Below are 17,650 nucleotides of genomic sequence, written 5' to 3'. Positions count from 1 at the left end.
CGATTGTGTTAGACTCATTAATAAAAGGATGGACCATAAAGCTTTCCTCTGAAAGTTCCTTCTTTGTGGTCGCTGTCAAAATAGCAGAATCTACAAAAGTTTCCTTCCTCCAGTGTTTTCTGTCCTTGGGCATCATTTTTCCTAGCTTGTGTAGTACAGGATCAGAGCCATTGGGTTTTCACCATGCCTTCTCCACCAACTGCCCAATCATCTGGTCAGTGCGAAGGGCCACCCACCAGGAAGTAGAAGGTGCAGACCTAAGTGCCTTGAATAACACTTTTCCTCTAGGGAATGGGATTTTCTGGGCCATATTCCCCACTGGTGCACCATTTCCAAAATCTACCAACACTAGGGGTCATCAGTGTCTGCAGTGAGTGATTCCATAGAAGAATCTGTATGTTTCCTCTTACATGTGCACTTTCTGGGAACCCAGAGGGGTAGTCTTCCACAGACCTAAAAGTATCTTAAGTTCTTTGTGGAAGGGAAGATTTGAGACATTTGGTACTGCTGTGTCACTGATGTGGGCTGTAGGACCTAGACAGAGTGGTATCTATGGAAGGAGCCAAGGCACATGGTGCATCACATTCCTGACTAATGGACAAGTAATTATCCTCTTGAGGACCTCAAATGTTGACATGGACACTGAGAGCTTGAAGGACACCCCCACCAGTTCCAGCTCCATCTTCGAAGTAGAGGAAGCCGATGGTTCTGACAAGAATGCCACTGGTACCGAGGGACTGGTCAGCTATGACATCGAGACTGTTACTGATGCCTCAAATGCCAAACTCCTCAACACAGAGATATGTTGGAGATAATGATGGGTCCAAGGACTCTGTGCTGAAGGTTTAAATTCAAAACCCGGTCTGCTCTGACAGAAGTGGAGTCAAGTAGGTCAGTTGAGGCCTTAGCACCAAGGAATCAGATCCAACAAATGCTGAAGCAGGACATATTGGTACTGAGGTCTGCTGCGATAGCACAGACATTGACCATGTATTGGGGAAAGAACAAAATTAATGGGGGTCTGTGGATCAGCCCAATCTGCCCTGGAGTCAGAGTGGGGAAATGAGAAGACACCAATTTCTATCTGTGCCTTAATAAAGGCCCTTGTTATATGATGCCAGTTAAAATCTGTGGTACTCCTGATAGACCTGGTAGGTCTAAGTGCAAATGTGGAAGGGGGGGTGACAGCTAAGGAACCTACAGATCTCTTTCTCTGATTATCAGTTGCTAGATAGGTCCCTTCCTGGAAACATGTCAGTTATTTGTATTGGTTTGGTATGAAACCAAAGGCTTGGGAGATGGTTCTGACTAGATCAGAGCTGAGGCCTCTGAAGATGGAGAAGGCTTCAACATTTTCAGAAGAGAACCCAACAGGAATCTTCTATTTTCCACTTTCTTCCCACTTTTTCTTTCTCTGTCTATTTATTCTTTTCCTTTCTCCTTGCCATTAACTTTGTCCTGAGACTTTTCCCTGGAAAAAGTTGGAAAAAGACCCTTAAGAATGAGCTTATTTCTCTGCTTAAAAGCCTTACAAATCTCACATGATGTCTGGTAGTGTTCCACACCCCAGGCATATAATACATTAGTCATGTCTGTCCTCAAGTGGAATGTTCTTCCCTATACTTTGTACACTTCTTAAAGTCCACAGCTATAAACACAAACAGCAGGCTAACACAAGTATGATTCACAACAACAAGTAGCAACTAGAAATAAACAGGAACTAAGCAAAGTTGCAAACTCTAGAAAATATAAATTTAGTACTAAGCACTATGTGAATAATGACAACATATAAAGGAATTAGCAAGTAATGCTGTTAACATGAGGGATTAGGCCTCAATCTAGCTAGGAGATATGGAAAATAATTTGACAGCTTTGTTTGTCTGTTTGTTTGGTTTTTGGATAACTGCAAGACAGAAAATGTAAGGTGCCAGATTGTGCCACAGGAGATCTGAGGGACTGTAAGGATGTAGATGCAATATGGAAGAGGGGAGAAGCTTGCGCAATCGAGTCAGCTTTGTAGTGGTAAAGTTGTTGGATTGAATTTGCCACAAGAGCAGATTACCCATTAGTCAAAGGGGATGGGAGGGACAATACAGGATCAAACATCTATCAACCACAGATAACGATACAAACAAATACTCTGTTGAGTTGATACAGTTGGAAAATGTATCATTATGTTGGAAAAATTAGGCAAAGGATATCCACCATCTAACATAATTGTAAAATAAGAAGTTATGTACCTACCATAACGTTCCATGTTAGTTGTCTTCTTCTCGCCTTCTTTCTTGCTGGATGGGTTCGGAGACAATCCTCGGCTCCGACTCGGCCAATACTAAAGCTCGAGAGCTAATTCCACCGGCTCGAGGCTCCCCTATATCCCACAATGCTAGGCGGTAACTACTCAGATCTCGTTTGATAGCTAGACCAAGCAATTATATTAGTCTCCATAGAATGGAGAAGGGTAACCCACCTCTATATAAACCTGAGTGTAAGGTATCCCAGACCTAACAAAAGGGGAAATAGAGGTGGTAAAACGTGTGGGAATGAAAACTTCCAGAGGAAGATCAAAATGAATTCCTATCGGTCTGTCCAGGCTTGGGGGAAGGAGGGTGGGACGCAAGAAAGAAGGCGAGAAGAAGACAACTAACATGGAACGTTATGGTAGGTACATAACTTCTTAATGTTAAGTTGTCTATCTCACCTTCATTCTTGCTGGATGGGACCGCGTCCCTAGCACCTTATCCCGGGTGGCCTATCTGAACAGACTCTTGAGAACAGTGGAACCAAAGTTGGCACGGTTTCTGGAGACCAAGTCCAATTTGTAATGTGAAATTAAGGTATGAGGAGAAGCCCAGGTGGCTGCTGCACAAATGGAATCTATTGGCAGCCTATCCTGAAAAGCTATGGATGTAGCTAATGCCCTAGTTGAATGAGCTCTAGGTCTTGAAGGCAGTTTTTGATGTCTGATCTCATAGATGAAGGTAATTGTAGAAGTGAGCCATCTTGAAAGGGATACTTTAGTAACTGGAAGGCCCAATTTCCCTTCCGCATACGATAGGAAAAGCTGATCAGATTTCCTGAATTGTTTAGTCCTGTCTAAATAATATCTAAGTTGGCGGTGAACATCCAGAAAATGTAGCTTTTGTTCCGACCTGTTGGAATAGTTAGGGAAAAAGACGGGGAGATCAATAATTTGGTTTAGGTTTGTTTGAGAGGAAACCTTAGGTAAAAAGGATGGATTAGTATGGAGGGATACCCTATCTTTGTGAAACAATAAGTAAGGAGGACGACTGCACAGAGCATGGAGTTCAGATACTCTTCTCGCTGAAGTTATGGCTACCAGAAAAAGCGTCTTCCATGAAAGCAACTTCAGAGAACATGAAGCCACTGGTTCGAAGGGGGGAAGGATTAAGGATGCCAGAACCAAGTTCAAGTCCCATTGAGGCGGGGGATCTTTGATTGGAGGTTTGAGAAGAAATATGCCCCTTAAAAAGGCTTTGCAGAGCTTGTGAGCCATGATACTAGATTCCGAGACACCTACATGATAATTAGATATAGCAGCCAGTTGAACTCTAATGGTAGATGAAGAAGAACCTAAATGAAAGAGTTCTGCTAGAAAGTCTAGAATAGACTGGATAGGTGCAGTGAAGGGATCTATATTTTTTGATGTTGCCCAAACGGAGAAGCGTTTCCATTTGCTATTATAAATCTTCCGGGTAGAAGATTTATGAGAGGCTATCAAGATATCTCAGACCGAGCGAGATATTAAGGGAAGCCTGGCTAAGGCCGGAATTGGAGAAACCACGCTGTGAGGTTGAGAGAATGAAGAGATTGGTGCAGCTGGCCCGATTGGTGGGTCAACAGATCTGGCACTGGGTCCAGATGCCAAGGCTGCTCCAAAAGGTAATGATGAAGAAATGGAAACCATATCTGTCGAGGCCAGTGAGGGGCAATGAGGATCACTGTCACTCTCAAGGCGATGGCTTTCTGAATTAGTTGAGTTATCAGTGGAAAGGGGGGAAAAGCATACAGGAGTCCCCGGGGCCAATCGTGGACTAGAGCATCTCTGGTGGGATGGCCTGGTAATGGGAAGAGAGTGAAGAAGTCGTGACACTTGCTGTTTTGGGGAGTAGCAAAAAGATTGCAGCAAGGCTGGCCCCATCTTTGGAATACTTCTTCCAGTACTGATTTCTTCAGAGACCACTCGTGGGGCATGAGAATTGCCCTGCTCAACTTGTCTGCAATCACGTTGGACTTCCCGGGAATGTGCATTGCTACCAGAAAACGCTGAGAAGAGATCGCCCATTGCCAAAGTCTGAGTGCCTCTCGACATAAGGGGTATGATCTGGTTCCGCCTTGTTTGTTGATGTACCACACTACGGACATGTTGTCCGTCTGAATTGCAATAGTCCCTGTGGGAAGAGAGTCGTGAAGGGCTTGCAACGCTAAAAGCACTGCTCTCATCTCTAAGACATTTATGTGCAAGTGGCACTCGAAAGGTTGCCACGTGCCCTGGACTGTCCTGCCCTGATAATGCCCCCCCACCCGATCAGGGAGGCGTCTGTTGTCAACGTGGCGACTGGGGGGGGATGAGTGTTGATTCTTGCATGATTGAGTTATCAATATGGTGTGGGACATCGGGAGCTGTTGGAAGGACCATTGTGTAAACAGCATCCATTGGAGGATTCTCATGTGGAAGCGAGCTAAGGGGAGAAGGGGGATATCTGCTGCCATGAGTCCTAATACCTTCAAAACTAGTCTGGCTTTGACTTTGTTGCATTGCAAGAGAAGGAAAACGTGCTTGCGGATGTCTGACACTCTTTGCTCTGTAAGTCTGGCTGAAAGATTGAGTGTGTTTAATGTGGCGCCTATAAAGGTAATAGATTGACAAGGCGACAAGGCAGATTTTTCGAAATTTATTGAAATGCCTAGAGCTTGGCAAGTTTGGATAGTGAAGTCTCTGGATAGAAGAAGTTGATGTCTGGTGGTGGCAGTAAGGAGCCAGTCGTCTAAATATGGAAACACCTGGAATCCTTGACGTCTCAAATGAGCCGCGACCACTGCCATGCATTTGGTAAACACTCGGGGGGCTGTAGTGAGACCAAAGGGCAGGGCTCTGAACTGGTAGTGAATGGCTCCCAGCCTGAAGTGGAGAAATCTCCTGGAGCATCTGTTCATCTTGATATGGTAGTACGCGTCCTGAAGATCTATAGAGCACATCCAATTGTCCTGACCCAAGAAGGGTAGAATGGACTGTAGCGTGACCATCCAGAATTTTGTTTTTCTGACATACTTGTTTAAGATGCTGAGATCCAGTATGGGTCTCCAGTCCCCTGTTTTTTTTGGTACCAAAAAGAATTTGGAGTAGATTCCGGATCCTTGTTGGTCTGCTGGGACTGATTGGATAGCTCTTTTTGATAGCAGTTTTGAAATTTCTAGTGCTGCTTGTTCCCTTAGACTGGGTGAAACGTCTGGAAGGGATCCTTTGGGTTGGGATGGGATGTGAATAAGGGGAATTTTGTAGCCCTCGGATATGATCGACTGTACCCATTTGTCTTGTGTGAGGGAAAGCCAGGCTTTTGGGTACAGGGATAATCTTCCCCCGACTGCCTCCGAAGGTGGACAGCCGGGCAGCTCCTCAGGGATGCTGAAAGGGTTTATCAGAGAAAGTTTCTCTGCTACCCTGGTTTTGCGGACCTCCTCTGCCTCTAGGGCGGCGTCTATTGTTATTCCCCCCTCTGCCTCTAGAGGGGAATCGACCTTGTGCGTCAGATGAGACTCCCTGGGTTTGTTTATGAACCACATTTTTCCTCCCCTCTGACCTTTGGGATAAGGCCTAGAAGGGGTAGAAAAACGGACTCCCACGGCAGAGAGAGTCTTAACTTCCACCTCGCACCTAGTCAACGTATCCTTCACCTGGGGACCAAACAAGGATGATCCATCAAAGGGGGAATTGGTGAAGGACGCCTAGAAAGGGTCCGCAAAGTTGCACAGCCGCATCCAGGCGTGATGTCGTAAGGCAACGCCTGTGCCTGCGGCTCTACTCGCCCCATCCACAGCATATGAGATAAGCCGCATGGAGGAGTTAACGATGGAGTTCAGGGTTGCCAACTGGGAGTTCATTCTGTCTTGGAACTCCTCAGCTGTTGGATCCTTTATCGCTTCACTCATATCCTTGAGTAAATCTTTCTGGAGACGAGTGAAGTGACATAAGTAGCTCAGCGACCGCATTGAAAAGGTCGATGATGAGAACATCCGCTTACCGTACCTGTCCATGGTCCTAGATTCCTTATTAGGAGGATGGACAGGTACCGAAGGATCGGCTAACTCCTTCTTAGTGGCCGCGGCCACCACCATGGCATCGACGGGGACACCTTTAGATAAAAAATCTTTATCTTTAGGGGCAGTAATAAATTTACACGGCCTCCTCGGGGTGGGTTCCACTGAATCAGGAGCCGTCCAGGCCTTCCTTGCCACCACTTCCATAAGGGGTCAAAGGGAGGGGACACCCAGGAGGTAGAAGGGCGAGAGCCGAACGCCTCAAGGTACACTGACTCATCCTCTGAAGGGTTAAGGGCTGGCCAGTTCCCCCTCTGTTTCAGGATCTCAAGGATGTCAGCAAAGGAGACATCCTCAGAGGGGGATCGAGGGGAACCTTCAGATTCCTCTAAGTCAGTGTCAGAGGTGATAGACTCAGGGGAGTCAATGTGCTTCCTCTTGCACTGCCTCTTCCTAGTGGGTTCTCCTATCGGGTCAGGAGAGGCCTCGGAAGAGGAGGAAATTCCCAATGGGGAAACTTGAGGAGTTGGCTCTCTGCGGTCTGATGCAAGGGGGTGGGTAGAAATCACCACAGGCACTGAAGATGGAGGGGCTGACGGAGCCGACTGTGGGGCAGACACTGGTTCTAGCACGCTCCGCATGACCTCGAAGGCACTCCTATCGGGCAAGGCCGGAGGTCCCCGCTCCGAAGAGACAAGGACCCCCCCGGCACCGACAGGGACGACTCCGAGGCCGATGTCGGAGCCGAACTCACCAGCGCCAAAGCCCCAAGAGGGAGAGCGGGGTCAGACAAGGGTCCGATGCCACTTGCCCCCTCGGAGCCGACGAGGGAAGCTCGGCGCCGAGATCCCTCCAAAGAGGAGATCAGAGCAGACGACGGAGCCGAAAGGGAAGGTATCGGATCCGACGAGCCGACAGTCATGGCTCCGATGAGCCCCGGCTCCGAGCTCAAAGGAGTCGGAGGAGGAACACATAGAGGGGCAGAAATAGCCGCTGACTGTTGAGTCGGGCTATGTAGCATTTGGGCTAGTGCCTCGGACTTGAGAAGTCTACTCACTACCCTTTGCAAATCGTGGTCAGATAGCCTGGAAGACCGTGAGGAATGCGATCTATGGCTCCGTTCCGAAAGAAGAGGGGATCCTGGTGCCGAGTGAACGGAGCCGATGGAGGGAGACCTAGATCTCTTCCTTGAAGGCTGCTCCGATAAGAGTATCGGAGCCAACTGAGGCTTATCAGCCTCGGCTCCGGCCGGAGCCGAGGTAACAGTATGAGGCTTGGAAACATCGGCTCCAGCCGGAGCCGATGTCGAAACAGTTTTGATGCTTCCAGAGGATGGCTCTGAAGCCGGAGCCGACTGTCTGGAAGTCTTAGAAGGCTTCCCCGACACAGACTAGGTAGGGGGGCCTTCAGGCTTTAATAAGCCACGCAAAATCAATTTATTTTTCAGTTCCTGCAGGACTCTAGGGCTGAAACCATGACACACAGCACATGAGTCCTGCAGGTGCAAAGGTCCCAGGCAGTACACACAAGAAGTGTGACCGTCTGTCAAAGACATTTTCTGACAGCACGAGTCACACTTCTTGAAGCCTGAGACCTTGGAGTCCTTAGACATACTAAAGGCCCAAGTAAGAAAAAAACACTCACACACACACACACACACACACACACACACACACACACACACACACACACACACACACACGCCTTTAAGAAAATATTAATTTCCAGTCACACTAAAGGACTAGGAGAAGGAGGGGAAGGGGCCTAAGGCCTAAAGTTAAAGGGGAATAAAGGAAGGGATTATGGGCAAAAGAGGTGTCGATCCAAGGAAAAAGAGAATTAAAACTAAAAGTTATACTAAGGTAAGTAATAGGGGTCTAAAGATTTGTGAAAATAGAAAAATGTTTCCACTAACCTGCCAGAGCTGGTAGAAAAGCACCTCGTCAGCTAAGTGGCAAACGAAATCTGGGTAGTTACCGCCTAGCACTGTGGGATATAGGGGAGCCTCGAGCCGGTGGAATTAGCTCTCGAGCTTTAGTATTGGCCTCGGCTCCGAACCCATCCAGCAAGAATGAAGGCGAGATAGACAACTTAACATTAAACCTTTCTATGACTGACACAGAGGCAAAATACAAAGTGCATCACTTTTTGATTACTTACCAGATGAGGAGTTCATGTACAAAAAAAGGTAACTCACACCCCATTATACAGACTATGATTGTATATAATTACTTTGGGCTCATTTTCCAATTTTTTCCTGAAAATACTTTTGCTTACCACAATATTGTTCCTTATCCAGTTCCGTGTTGGTAGCGGGTTTCCAGCCAACAGGACACAAGGTAATGTTATCGGATTTCCTTCAATCACACTGAGTACTGCAGGGCTGACACCAAGCAGAGGGGAAACTGGGAAGATAAAGGAAAACAGAAACAAAAGCACATTAAACAGCAACAAATATGATGCCACATAAACAATGCACATGAGGAAAGGAGAAGGTACTTAAGAAATGTTTTTATTTTCATTAGTATTGGACAAAATGTCATTTCGAACTGCCCCATAAAGGTCATACAAATCCACTAAGACACCTGTGTACAAAATTTTATTTTATGGAGGATATAACTAACAACAGAGCATATTCCGTAAGAATAAGTGGAGGGAAAAATGCAGCATGTTACTGTCCAGATATTTAATGTCACGCATAGTCTGTCAAATGGTAAATTAAAATTTGTTGTAACCAATATCTTTAGTGGTCTTATTCTCATTATTCCTGTAAAATCACAGGAAAGATGGGAACACATAATAAGTCTACCAAGTTCTCCAGGCTTCTCCTGTGATTCTCTGCTTGGAGTGTTACTACTATTAATTACTGTTTCCCATTTTCTTTCCATTTTCTGGGCAAATAAATCATTCCTACTCCCAATTTTGTTAAAAGAAACTCTAATGTAGCATCTGCCTTCTCTCTCTCTCTCTCTCTCTCTCTCTCTCCACATCATTTCATAGTTTGCACCAATTATTTATCACTACTTTGTGAAAGAATAAATGGTATATGAATAATTAAGTGATATCTCCATTTAACATCATCATTTTATCCCTACTTAACTCTTACTCTAGCACAGAAGGTTAAGGTTGTGAGTTGCGAATGAGTTGCAATTTGGCCGTCAAAATATGACTTAATGCTCTAACAGAACCTCAATGCCATTGCCTTGCAAGGATAATTTCTGTTGCCCAAATACCTATCAGTTTTATTTCTAAAGTACTGTACAGGGGATGCTTCACTTTACAGAAGCAGTAATTTATTCCAAAAATTTTGGTAGTCATTGGGTAAGAAATGTGTTCCATTTTTCCTGTCATTTTGTTAATTATAAGCAGTAGGTTATTAGCTCATGTGTTGGCTCTACTTACATCTTGCCTAGTGAAGGTTTTTCAAACAGAATTTGACCAGACATGGCTTTATATGCCAAGTACTAATTAGATACAGAGAGCAAGGATAGTTCATGCAGTCTATCGACGTACTTCATATTTTTCAATCCCTCTATTTTATTTCCTAAGAATCTCGACACATTCTCAAATTGAGTCAAGTGGGATGCTTTGGTTTTTCAATATAAAATTATGTTCTAGAACTGGCCTGATCACAGATGTGTATGGGGATATAATGACTTCTGGCAAGCTACTGGTTATGCTTTTGAGTCTGAAGTGTGCTACTGAGTAGGCTTTGGATGCAAATGACTTCATTAGTTTACTGTAAGTAGTTTTTTTTTTTTTCCATATCTAACAATACTATATTTAGTGGGAGTAATTGAGGCTTTTGTTTTTACACTAAGCAATTATTTTGTTTAAACTTTCTTCAGACATTTTTACAGCCTTTGTGGAAACAATTAAACTGTCCATATTATTGGGAAGGTAGGACCAAATAGGAAAAATCCCAGCAACAAACTGTGAGGGAACAGGCCCCCTCCCTGGGTTTAGATAGGTAATTTGCCCTTCGTGTTTTCTGAGTATTGCATTCAACCAGGTATTTACCTTTCTAAACTTTGCAACTTTTAATACTTAACTGAATGAGTTTATCTACAATGCAATCACAGGATGGGGGGCAATTCCAAATGCTTTTATAAAATCGAAGAAAGCACCATGTGTAGTCAAGTTCCTTACAAAGTGCCTACAACAGTTCTTTGAAATACATTATTTCTTTGAGAAACGCTACCATATTTAGTATGCAGACTCCCTCCTTAACAAAAGCTGTTATTGTTCTGAGTATTTTATAGTAAGCTCAACAGAGTCTTTAAGGATAAGCTACATTATTATCTAGTATAAATCCTCAAGAGAATACAAAGCAGTCTAATTAATTTATAATTGCCTCAGCCTGATGTAAAACCAGTGTTATGTGTGGAGACAACTATAGGCTGGTGCCAGACTTCTAAGCATGTCTAACTGTAACAAATTTATCATTAAGGATATGTAAGAATTCTCAGGTTATTCCTTCTATTCTATAGGAAACTGACAAGAATTATCTTACTTTCTTTGAAGATAGTATTCCTACACTGATTTGCCAATATTTCTACCTGGCATTTAGTGAGTTACGTGTTGTGACACATTTTCCTGTGAGTCACTCCTTCTATATTTAAACTGTTATTTAATAAAAAGCTTAAAAACATTTCATTAACCCACAGGCCAAATAAAGCTACATTATCCCTTGGTAGCATCACCCTAGTGGCAATACTGGGATGCAGCCGCAGAATTTAATGGATGAACTTCTATGCATATGCAATAGTGCAGCTATAAAGACCATGGATGTATCTCCACATCAACCCTATATTAATGTCACTAACGATACAGGATAGATTAATCCATTGAGACATCTACATACAAAGTCTAATTTTATGAAGAATGTAACTAACAACGAAGCATATTCCAGAAAAATAAGTGGAGAAAAAATGCATCATATACTGAGCCAACAGATATTGCCAACATACTGGCCGACAGATTTAGTGCCAACTTTATCCCTCCCCCCCAAAGGACCAATTACAATACCGGAGGAATGCTAGGCACCCAGCATTACTGCAGCACAGGTTAAAGCTGCATTGTCCAAGGCCAAGAAAACAGCTTCCATGGCACCCGACAATATTCCTGGATGTGTTCTACATGAACTACAAAGTGAACTGACACCACATCTGTGTGCCCTGTTCAATCACAGGCTCGCTTCAGGCTTTTTCCCTACCGAATGACAAACTGCTACAGTCATTCCTCTCCATAAAGGAGGAGTGACTACAGACTCTGGGAATTATCGCCCATTAGCCTGACGAGTCTGATATGTAAGGCTATCGAGCGCATCATCGTGGACCTAATTAACAAGGATACAGGGAATCTACAAATTCTAGATCCCACTCAGTTTAGTTTTGTGAAAGGTAGATCATGCCTGTTCAACCTGGTTGACTTCTTGGAGTCAGCCACCAGAGCTGTGGACGAGGGGACGGCAGTTCATACTTCTGGCCAAGGTACCATTCTCCACTCAGGAATTATTGATAAACTCAACAAACTAGCATCAACCCCTATATCACTAGGTGGGTTGCAAATTGGCTCACAGATAGAAACCACAGTGTGAAAGTAGCAGACTCCAAGTCAGACTGCCGACTAGTCACAAGTGGAGTCTCAAAGAGATTGGTCCTGGGTCCTCTCCTGTTTGGCATCTACTTTCAGAAGTCCAGGCCAACATGGACGGACTCTGGCTGACCATGTTCACAGATGACTGCAAGCTGGGAGCCATTATTAACTCCCCAAGTGTTGTAGACATCCTACAGAACGGCCTCACTGAGACCAATGACTGGTGTCGAAACAATGGCCTTAAGCTTAATGCCAAAAAATGCGTCGTCACCCCTATTGGGAAAAACTCAGTTCCCACTAATTACCACATCGATGGGAGCCTACTGAACACTGAAGGCATTATAAGAAATCTGGGGACACAGGTTGACAGCAACCTCTCCTTCGGCCACCACATTGCCACTGTGGTCGGAAAGTCCTTCTATGTGGCACATCTCATTATCAAGGGTTTTGCATCCAGGAAGAAAGAGGTCATCATCTCTTTCTACTCTTCCCTCATTAGGCCAGTCATCGAGTATAATGTCCCATTTGGAATGTACCTCACTAGACACATGCAACAGCTGGAAAGGCCACACAAAGAGGATCCCAGGCCTTAAACACATGTCCTACAGGGACAGATTAAAAAACCTCCAGCAATTCTCTGTCTCATATCGTCTACTAAGAGGCAATCTCTGCTTGATTTACAAAGCCATGTCTGACCCAGCTCTGTTAGAAATGCTACATCTAAAGAAATCCCAATCCCTCCGCACCACATGCTCCAGAGACCTCAACCTATTTCCACAATCAACAGAACATGCTGGAGGGACAGATTCATAACCCAGAGGCTGCCCATGCTCTGGAAAAGACTCCCCATACATGTCAAGCAGAGCACCTCACTGGCCCTCTTCAACAGAAATCTTGATGAGTGGATGGGAAATAGAAAGTTTACCCCGGGGATCACTCCAGTGGCTCTACTTGATAGAGGCACTGGGAACTAACATCGGGCGGCACAATGCCAGGGAACTTCTATGGGCTAAGCTTGCAAAGGCTCCAGGGCCATTAGCCTACTACACACCTGTGAATCTATGAACTTATGGCACTGTATGTGCTGTATGCTACTGTATAAAAGGTATTTTGGGAAATCACAAGTTTTCATCTTCATCATAAGTTTTCTTATAGGTTCAACGGGTCATTTTTAATTACTAGGCTATTTACCCTTGCAGGTCATTTTAAGCATAGCCAATTTCCCTTTTGGTGTTTGAATTAACCTATTCTATTTGGTGTTAGATTGGCCTTACCCATGCCATGGTCTATAATTATATATCTCCCCAGTGAGAATTACTGGGATCATACCATAGATAATATGTTGGGACCCATGCATTGGATAAAGCATTAAGGAGCTGCCTTTGTTCATTAGTAGTACAGAGGGCAGTCCATGTATAAATTTTCTGAATCCCATCCACAGATCCAAGTGTAGCTTGAATATGGATGAGGATGACCTTTCTTTTATGTGGACTGGGAGTTTGATCCAAGGCAGAGGTATTCTCTGCAAAACATACCTGTCCCTCCAAACCATTCTCTTCATGTTGCAGAAGAGGTTTAGGTCCCTATACTGGGTATTGGTTATGTGTATACACTTCACTAGTAATTTGAAAGTGGTGATAGTATAGCTATTCTACAGTTAGAGAGGTCAGTAGAAGGGCTGACTTTTCAAAGATGTATGATGAATGATTGTTTCCAGAAATGGGGACATAATTCTCTCTGACGGAATGATTTATTAAAATTGACACAGCTCACAACCTTAACCCTCTTTGCCAAATGCTAGCCTAGAACCTGGGATGTTGCATACTAATAGCCAACATTTTACTCCCTGACCTATCACAGTTACTGTTTTGTTCTTTTGCATATATATTTTAGTTCACTTATTTTATTAATTTCATTCATAGTCTATAAACAGTTCAACTGTTTTAACAACTGTGGTCAGACTCTGTATGCACTTGCCCTGTGTATAATTTAAACTATTGCATATTATGAAGTAATGGCTTTTTGACAGCTTGGGTTGTGACTGAAAAGTGTTAACTGATCAGTCCATTTACCCAGGGTAACAGCAATAAAAAAAAAATAAAATAAATAAGATGGTAATGTTCAGTGAAAGTTACTTTGAGGCCAAGGAGGCAGCTTTATAAAACTCGTACCAATGCATGGAAGGCCAGACTGTTGAGTGCTACTTCTCAGTGTAAATTTGTAATGGACTGCACCTGGATTTAATAAATTACTTTAGAGGCAATGCAAATTATCTTGAACAATACTCCAAATGTAATCTCTCTAAATGGCAGACATTATGTGTTGTAGAATACACAATCGTTATCACACACACATACTAAAGTATAGGTTATATCCTAATAAGGGCATACCAAGTTGTGTTCTAAGGCACAGGGTGCTTGGATCAAATATGTTTTGCAGCTAAGTGTGCTTTTATCAAAACACAACCCATGTCTAGGAGCATGGTAATGTTCTTAAAGATGTGTTTATCATTTCCTCTGTTTTTTTTAAATTACTTTTCTCCCCGACCTAACAATGATCATCCCTCCTGTGATTACGGGACTCATTCGTACTCCCATAGATAGACAGCCAATTATGGGAGGTCATTATTCAGGCAGCCATCAGTTTTTTGCTTCTAGAGCCTTGACCCCACTGGTGGCTTCCATGTCAGCTTGCATATGTGAAGGCCTGCTATGTCTTTCTCTGTGGGTGTGCAAATTTTCCTGTGTGCCCCATAAACACCACTGCAGTCTAGTAGAATCAAGTGCAGGTCCCTCACCCATATGCTGCATGCCCTACACCTCTTCTTCACTAGGCAGTGCAGTGGATCACAGCATTGTCCTCTACTCAAGATAGGCTAGCGGACATTGGCTACTTACTCTCACTCTGCCTTACATGACACTGCCAGCATCTAGGCTGCTATATGATCTTGGGTCAAAATCAGTGCAACAGAAATGGAGTTTTTGAGGGATTATTAGTGGGGAAGGGTGCAATTCTTGCAACCTTTGAATTTTTGAAGCTGATGGGAAAATCTGTCCGCAAAGTATCTGCTGTTACTGAGGATCAGGAATTACTACATTATTTACTGAAGTCTACTACATTTTCTGTACTTTTCTAATTTCTGACATAACTGATCAGTGTTTTGCTGTAACTATCTGTTTTTCCTTCATTTAGTCTAGTTTTATACTCTAATCTCATTGAGCTGATCACTAAAAGTTGACCTTTCTGTAATTTATTTTCAGAGAAATTTGCTTACCAAATATGTATTGCTTTTGAAAGCAGGTTAATATATTTTTCATACTATCTATTGTATTAGTTTTGTAGTTCCACCAAGATAATTTATTGCTTACACTATATACATCAGATATATAGTTTTCAATGCATTTCATACTGTCATTTAAATTATTGCAAGTTTTGCACTGGAATGTTGAGGCCATTTAACATTACAGTTTAGTCCGTGTGAGGAAGGTGTTTGATTTTCTGTGAAGTGACCTTTTGCACAGTCTAGAAAGGAAGATATATTTCCCAATTTGTGGGGATTAATTCTTAGCTTAAATGTGATACGAGTATAGTAAGAAATAGGAAAATGGGGACAACACAGCTGAGACATCTAAAATTGTAATGTCAAGTATGTTGCTGCTTCATGTAGCACAGTGAATAATCTATTCTATGTAATTCTCACTAATCACATTCAATAATATTTGGAAGTTGTTAGCTAAGCAATTTTAAGAGTCAGTATTAAACTGAATAATAGTCCTCCATCAAAATGGCATTGTTTACTACTTTTAGTTGTAGCACACTATTAAGATTAATAGAGCAATTCTGAGCTTAAGTGCCTCAGGTTTATTTGCAAACCAAACACCTCACAGATAGTCACTTAACTAGAGGGTACTAACCCACAAGACCTAAAACAGGCAACTGTGCCAGGTGTGTTTACTGGGTTTAACTGGATAACAAATGATCAAAAATATATATTTGCCTACAAAGAGATTCAGAAGCACCCATGGTAGCTGTGATAGTAAAGTAGTATAAAGGTTACCATTGAATATATAACCACTTGAGAAGCATTATGTTGAAAGGTTGTGCAGCTATCAGAGTAAAAGAAAGAAAAATTGCACAAGACACTAAAGATAATCACAAGGCCTTCTTTAGTTATGTCAGAAACCTGGGAGGCAACTCCCAGATATGCTCTGAGTAAGTGCAAAATGACAAAAAATACACTGAACCCACAGACATTGCCAGCATTATGTCAGAAAGGTTCAGTGCAAACTCCCCCCCCCCAAAAGAGCAAATGTCTATCCCAACAGAGTGTAGCCTTCCTGAGATCAGAGATGCACAGGTGAGAGCTGCCCTCTCCAAAGCAAAAAACACAGCATCAAAGGGACCAAACAGTGTCCTGGGCTGCGTCTTACACGAGCTCCAAGAAGAACTAAACCCTCATATAAAGTCACTGTTCAATCTCAGCCTTACTACAGGATATGTACCCAAGGAATGGCGTACAGCAACAGTGGTCCCACTCCACAAAGGTGGTGCCACAACAGACCCCGGAAACTATCGCCCTATAAGCCTGACTAGCCTGGTCTGCAAAGCTATGGAGCGTATCATCATGGAAATCATAAACAAAGACATTGGGAACCTCCAGACACTGGATCCTACCTAATTCGGCTTAGTTAAGGGCAGATCTTGCCTCTTGAACCTGGTCGACTTCTTTGAAGCAGTTACCAAAGCCATAGATGAAGGGAAGGTAGTCCACACAGCCTACCTGGACCTCACAAAAGCCTTCGACACAATACCCCACTCGGGCATCATAAATAAGCTCACCAACTTAAATATCAACCCCTATGTCACAAGATGGGTTGCAAACTGGCTCAGGGATAGAACCCACATGGTCAGAATAGCAGGTGCCATGTCAGACTCTAAACCAGTTACAAGTGGTGTCCCACAAGGCTCAGTCCTGGGACCTCTCTTGTTCGGTATATATTTCTCAGAGGTACAGGCTAACACGGGTGGACTATAGCTGACCAAGTTCGCAGATGACTGAAAACTGGGAGCTGTAATCGACTCTCTGTCTGACACAAGCATCCTCCAAAAGGGTCTCACAGAGACGGATAACTGGTGCCAGAGCCATGGCCTAAAGCTAAATGCCAAAAAGTGCATAGTCATCCCCTTTGGGAAAAAACAAAGTGCCCACAAATTACCACATAGGTGGTAATCCATTAAGAACGGAAGAAGTAATTAGGGACTTGGGGACCCAAGTAGATAGCAATCTCTCCTTTGACAATCACGTTGCCAAAGTGGTTAGAAAAACCTTCTATATAGCCCACCTTATCATGAAAGGGTTCACATCTAGATCAAGAGAGGTCATTGTGCCCCTCTACTCATCACTTATCAGGCCCATAATTGAGTACAATGCCCCGTTTGGGATGTACCTTACCCGACACCTTCAGCAACTGGAAAGACCCCAAAAGTATCTCACCAAGAGGATCAAGGGGCTCAAACAGATGCCCTATGCAGTTCGGCTAAAGAAACTCCAGCTCTACTCAGTTGCGCACCGCCTACTCAGAGGCGATCTGTGTCTGACGTATAAAGCCATGTCCAACCCAGAATTAATGGACATGCTTCACCTCAGGAAATCCAAATCCCTTAGAGCTACACGCTCCAGGGACTTGAACCTCAGCACAGAAATAAACAGGACATGCTGGAGGGACAGATTCATATCCCAGAGGCTCCCCTCACTCTGGAACAAAATCCCAAT

The 17,650-nt window shown here is 43.6% G+C and overlaps 1 protein-coding gene across 1 annotated transcript in view; it reads right to left on the bottom strand.

Annotated features, from left to right (window-relative positions):
- HMCN1 (hemicentin 1) overlaps nucleotides 1-17,650 on the bottom strand; it is a 5,606,893-nt gene that overhangs the window by 3,435,491 nt on the left and 2,153,752 nt on the right. Inside the window, exon 18 of the mRNA XM_044085314.1 lies at nucleotides 8,557-8,684. Within this exon, the coding sequence (XP_043941249.1) occupies nucleotides 8,557-8,684 (128 nt within the window). The remainder of the gene's footprint in view (nucleotides 1-8,556; nucleotides 8,685-17,650) is intronic.

The sequence above is a fragment of the Protopterus annectens genome, chromosome 10.part0 (genome assembly GCF_019279795.1).
Source record: "Protopterus annectens isolate FY-2018-M chromosome 10.part0, PAN1.0, whole genome shotgun sequence".
Lineage (NCBI taxonomy): Eukaryota > Metazoa > Chordata > Ceratodontiformes > Protopteridae > Protopterus > Protopterus annectens.
This window is presented reverse-complemented; position numbering and strand designations above follow the sequence as displayed.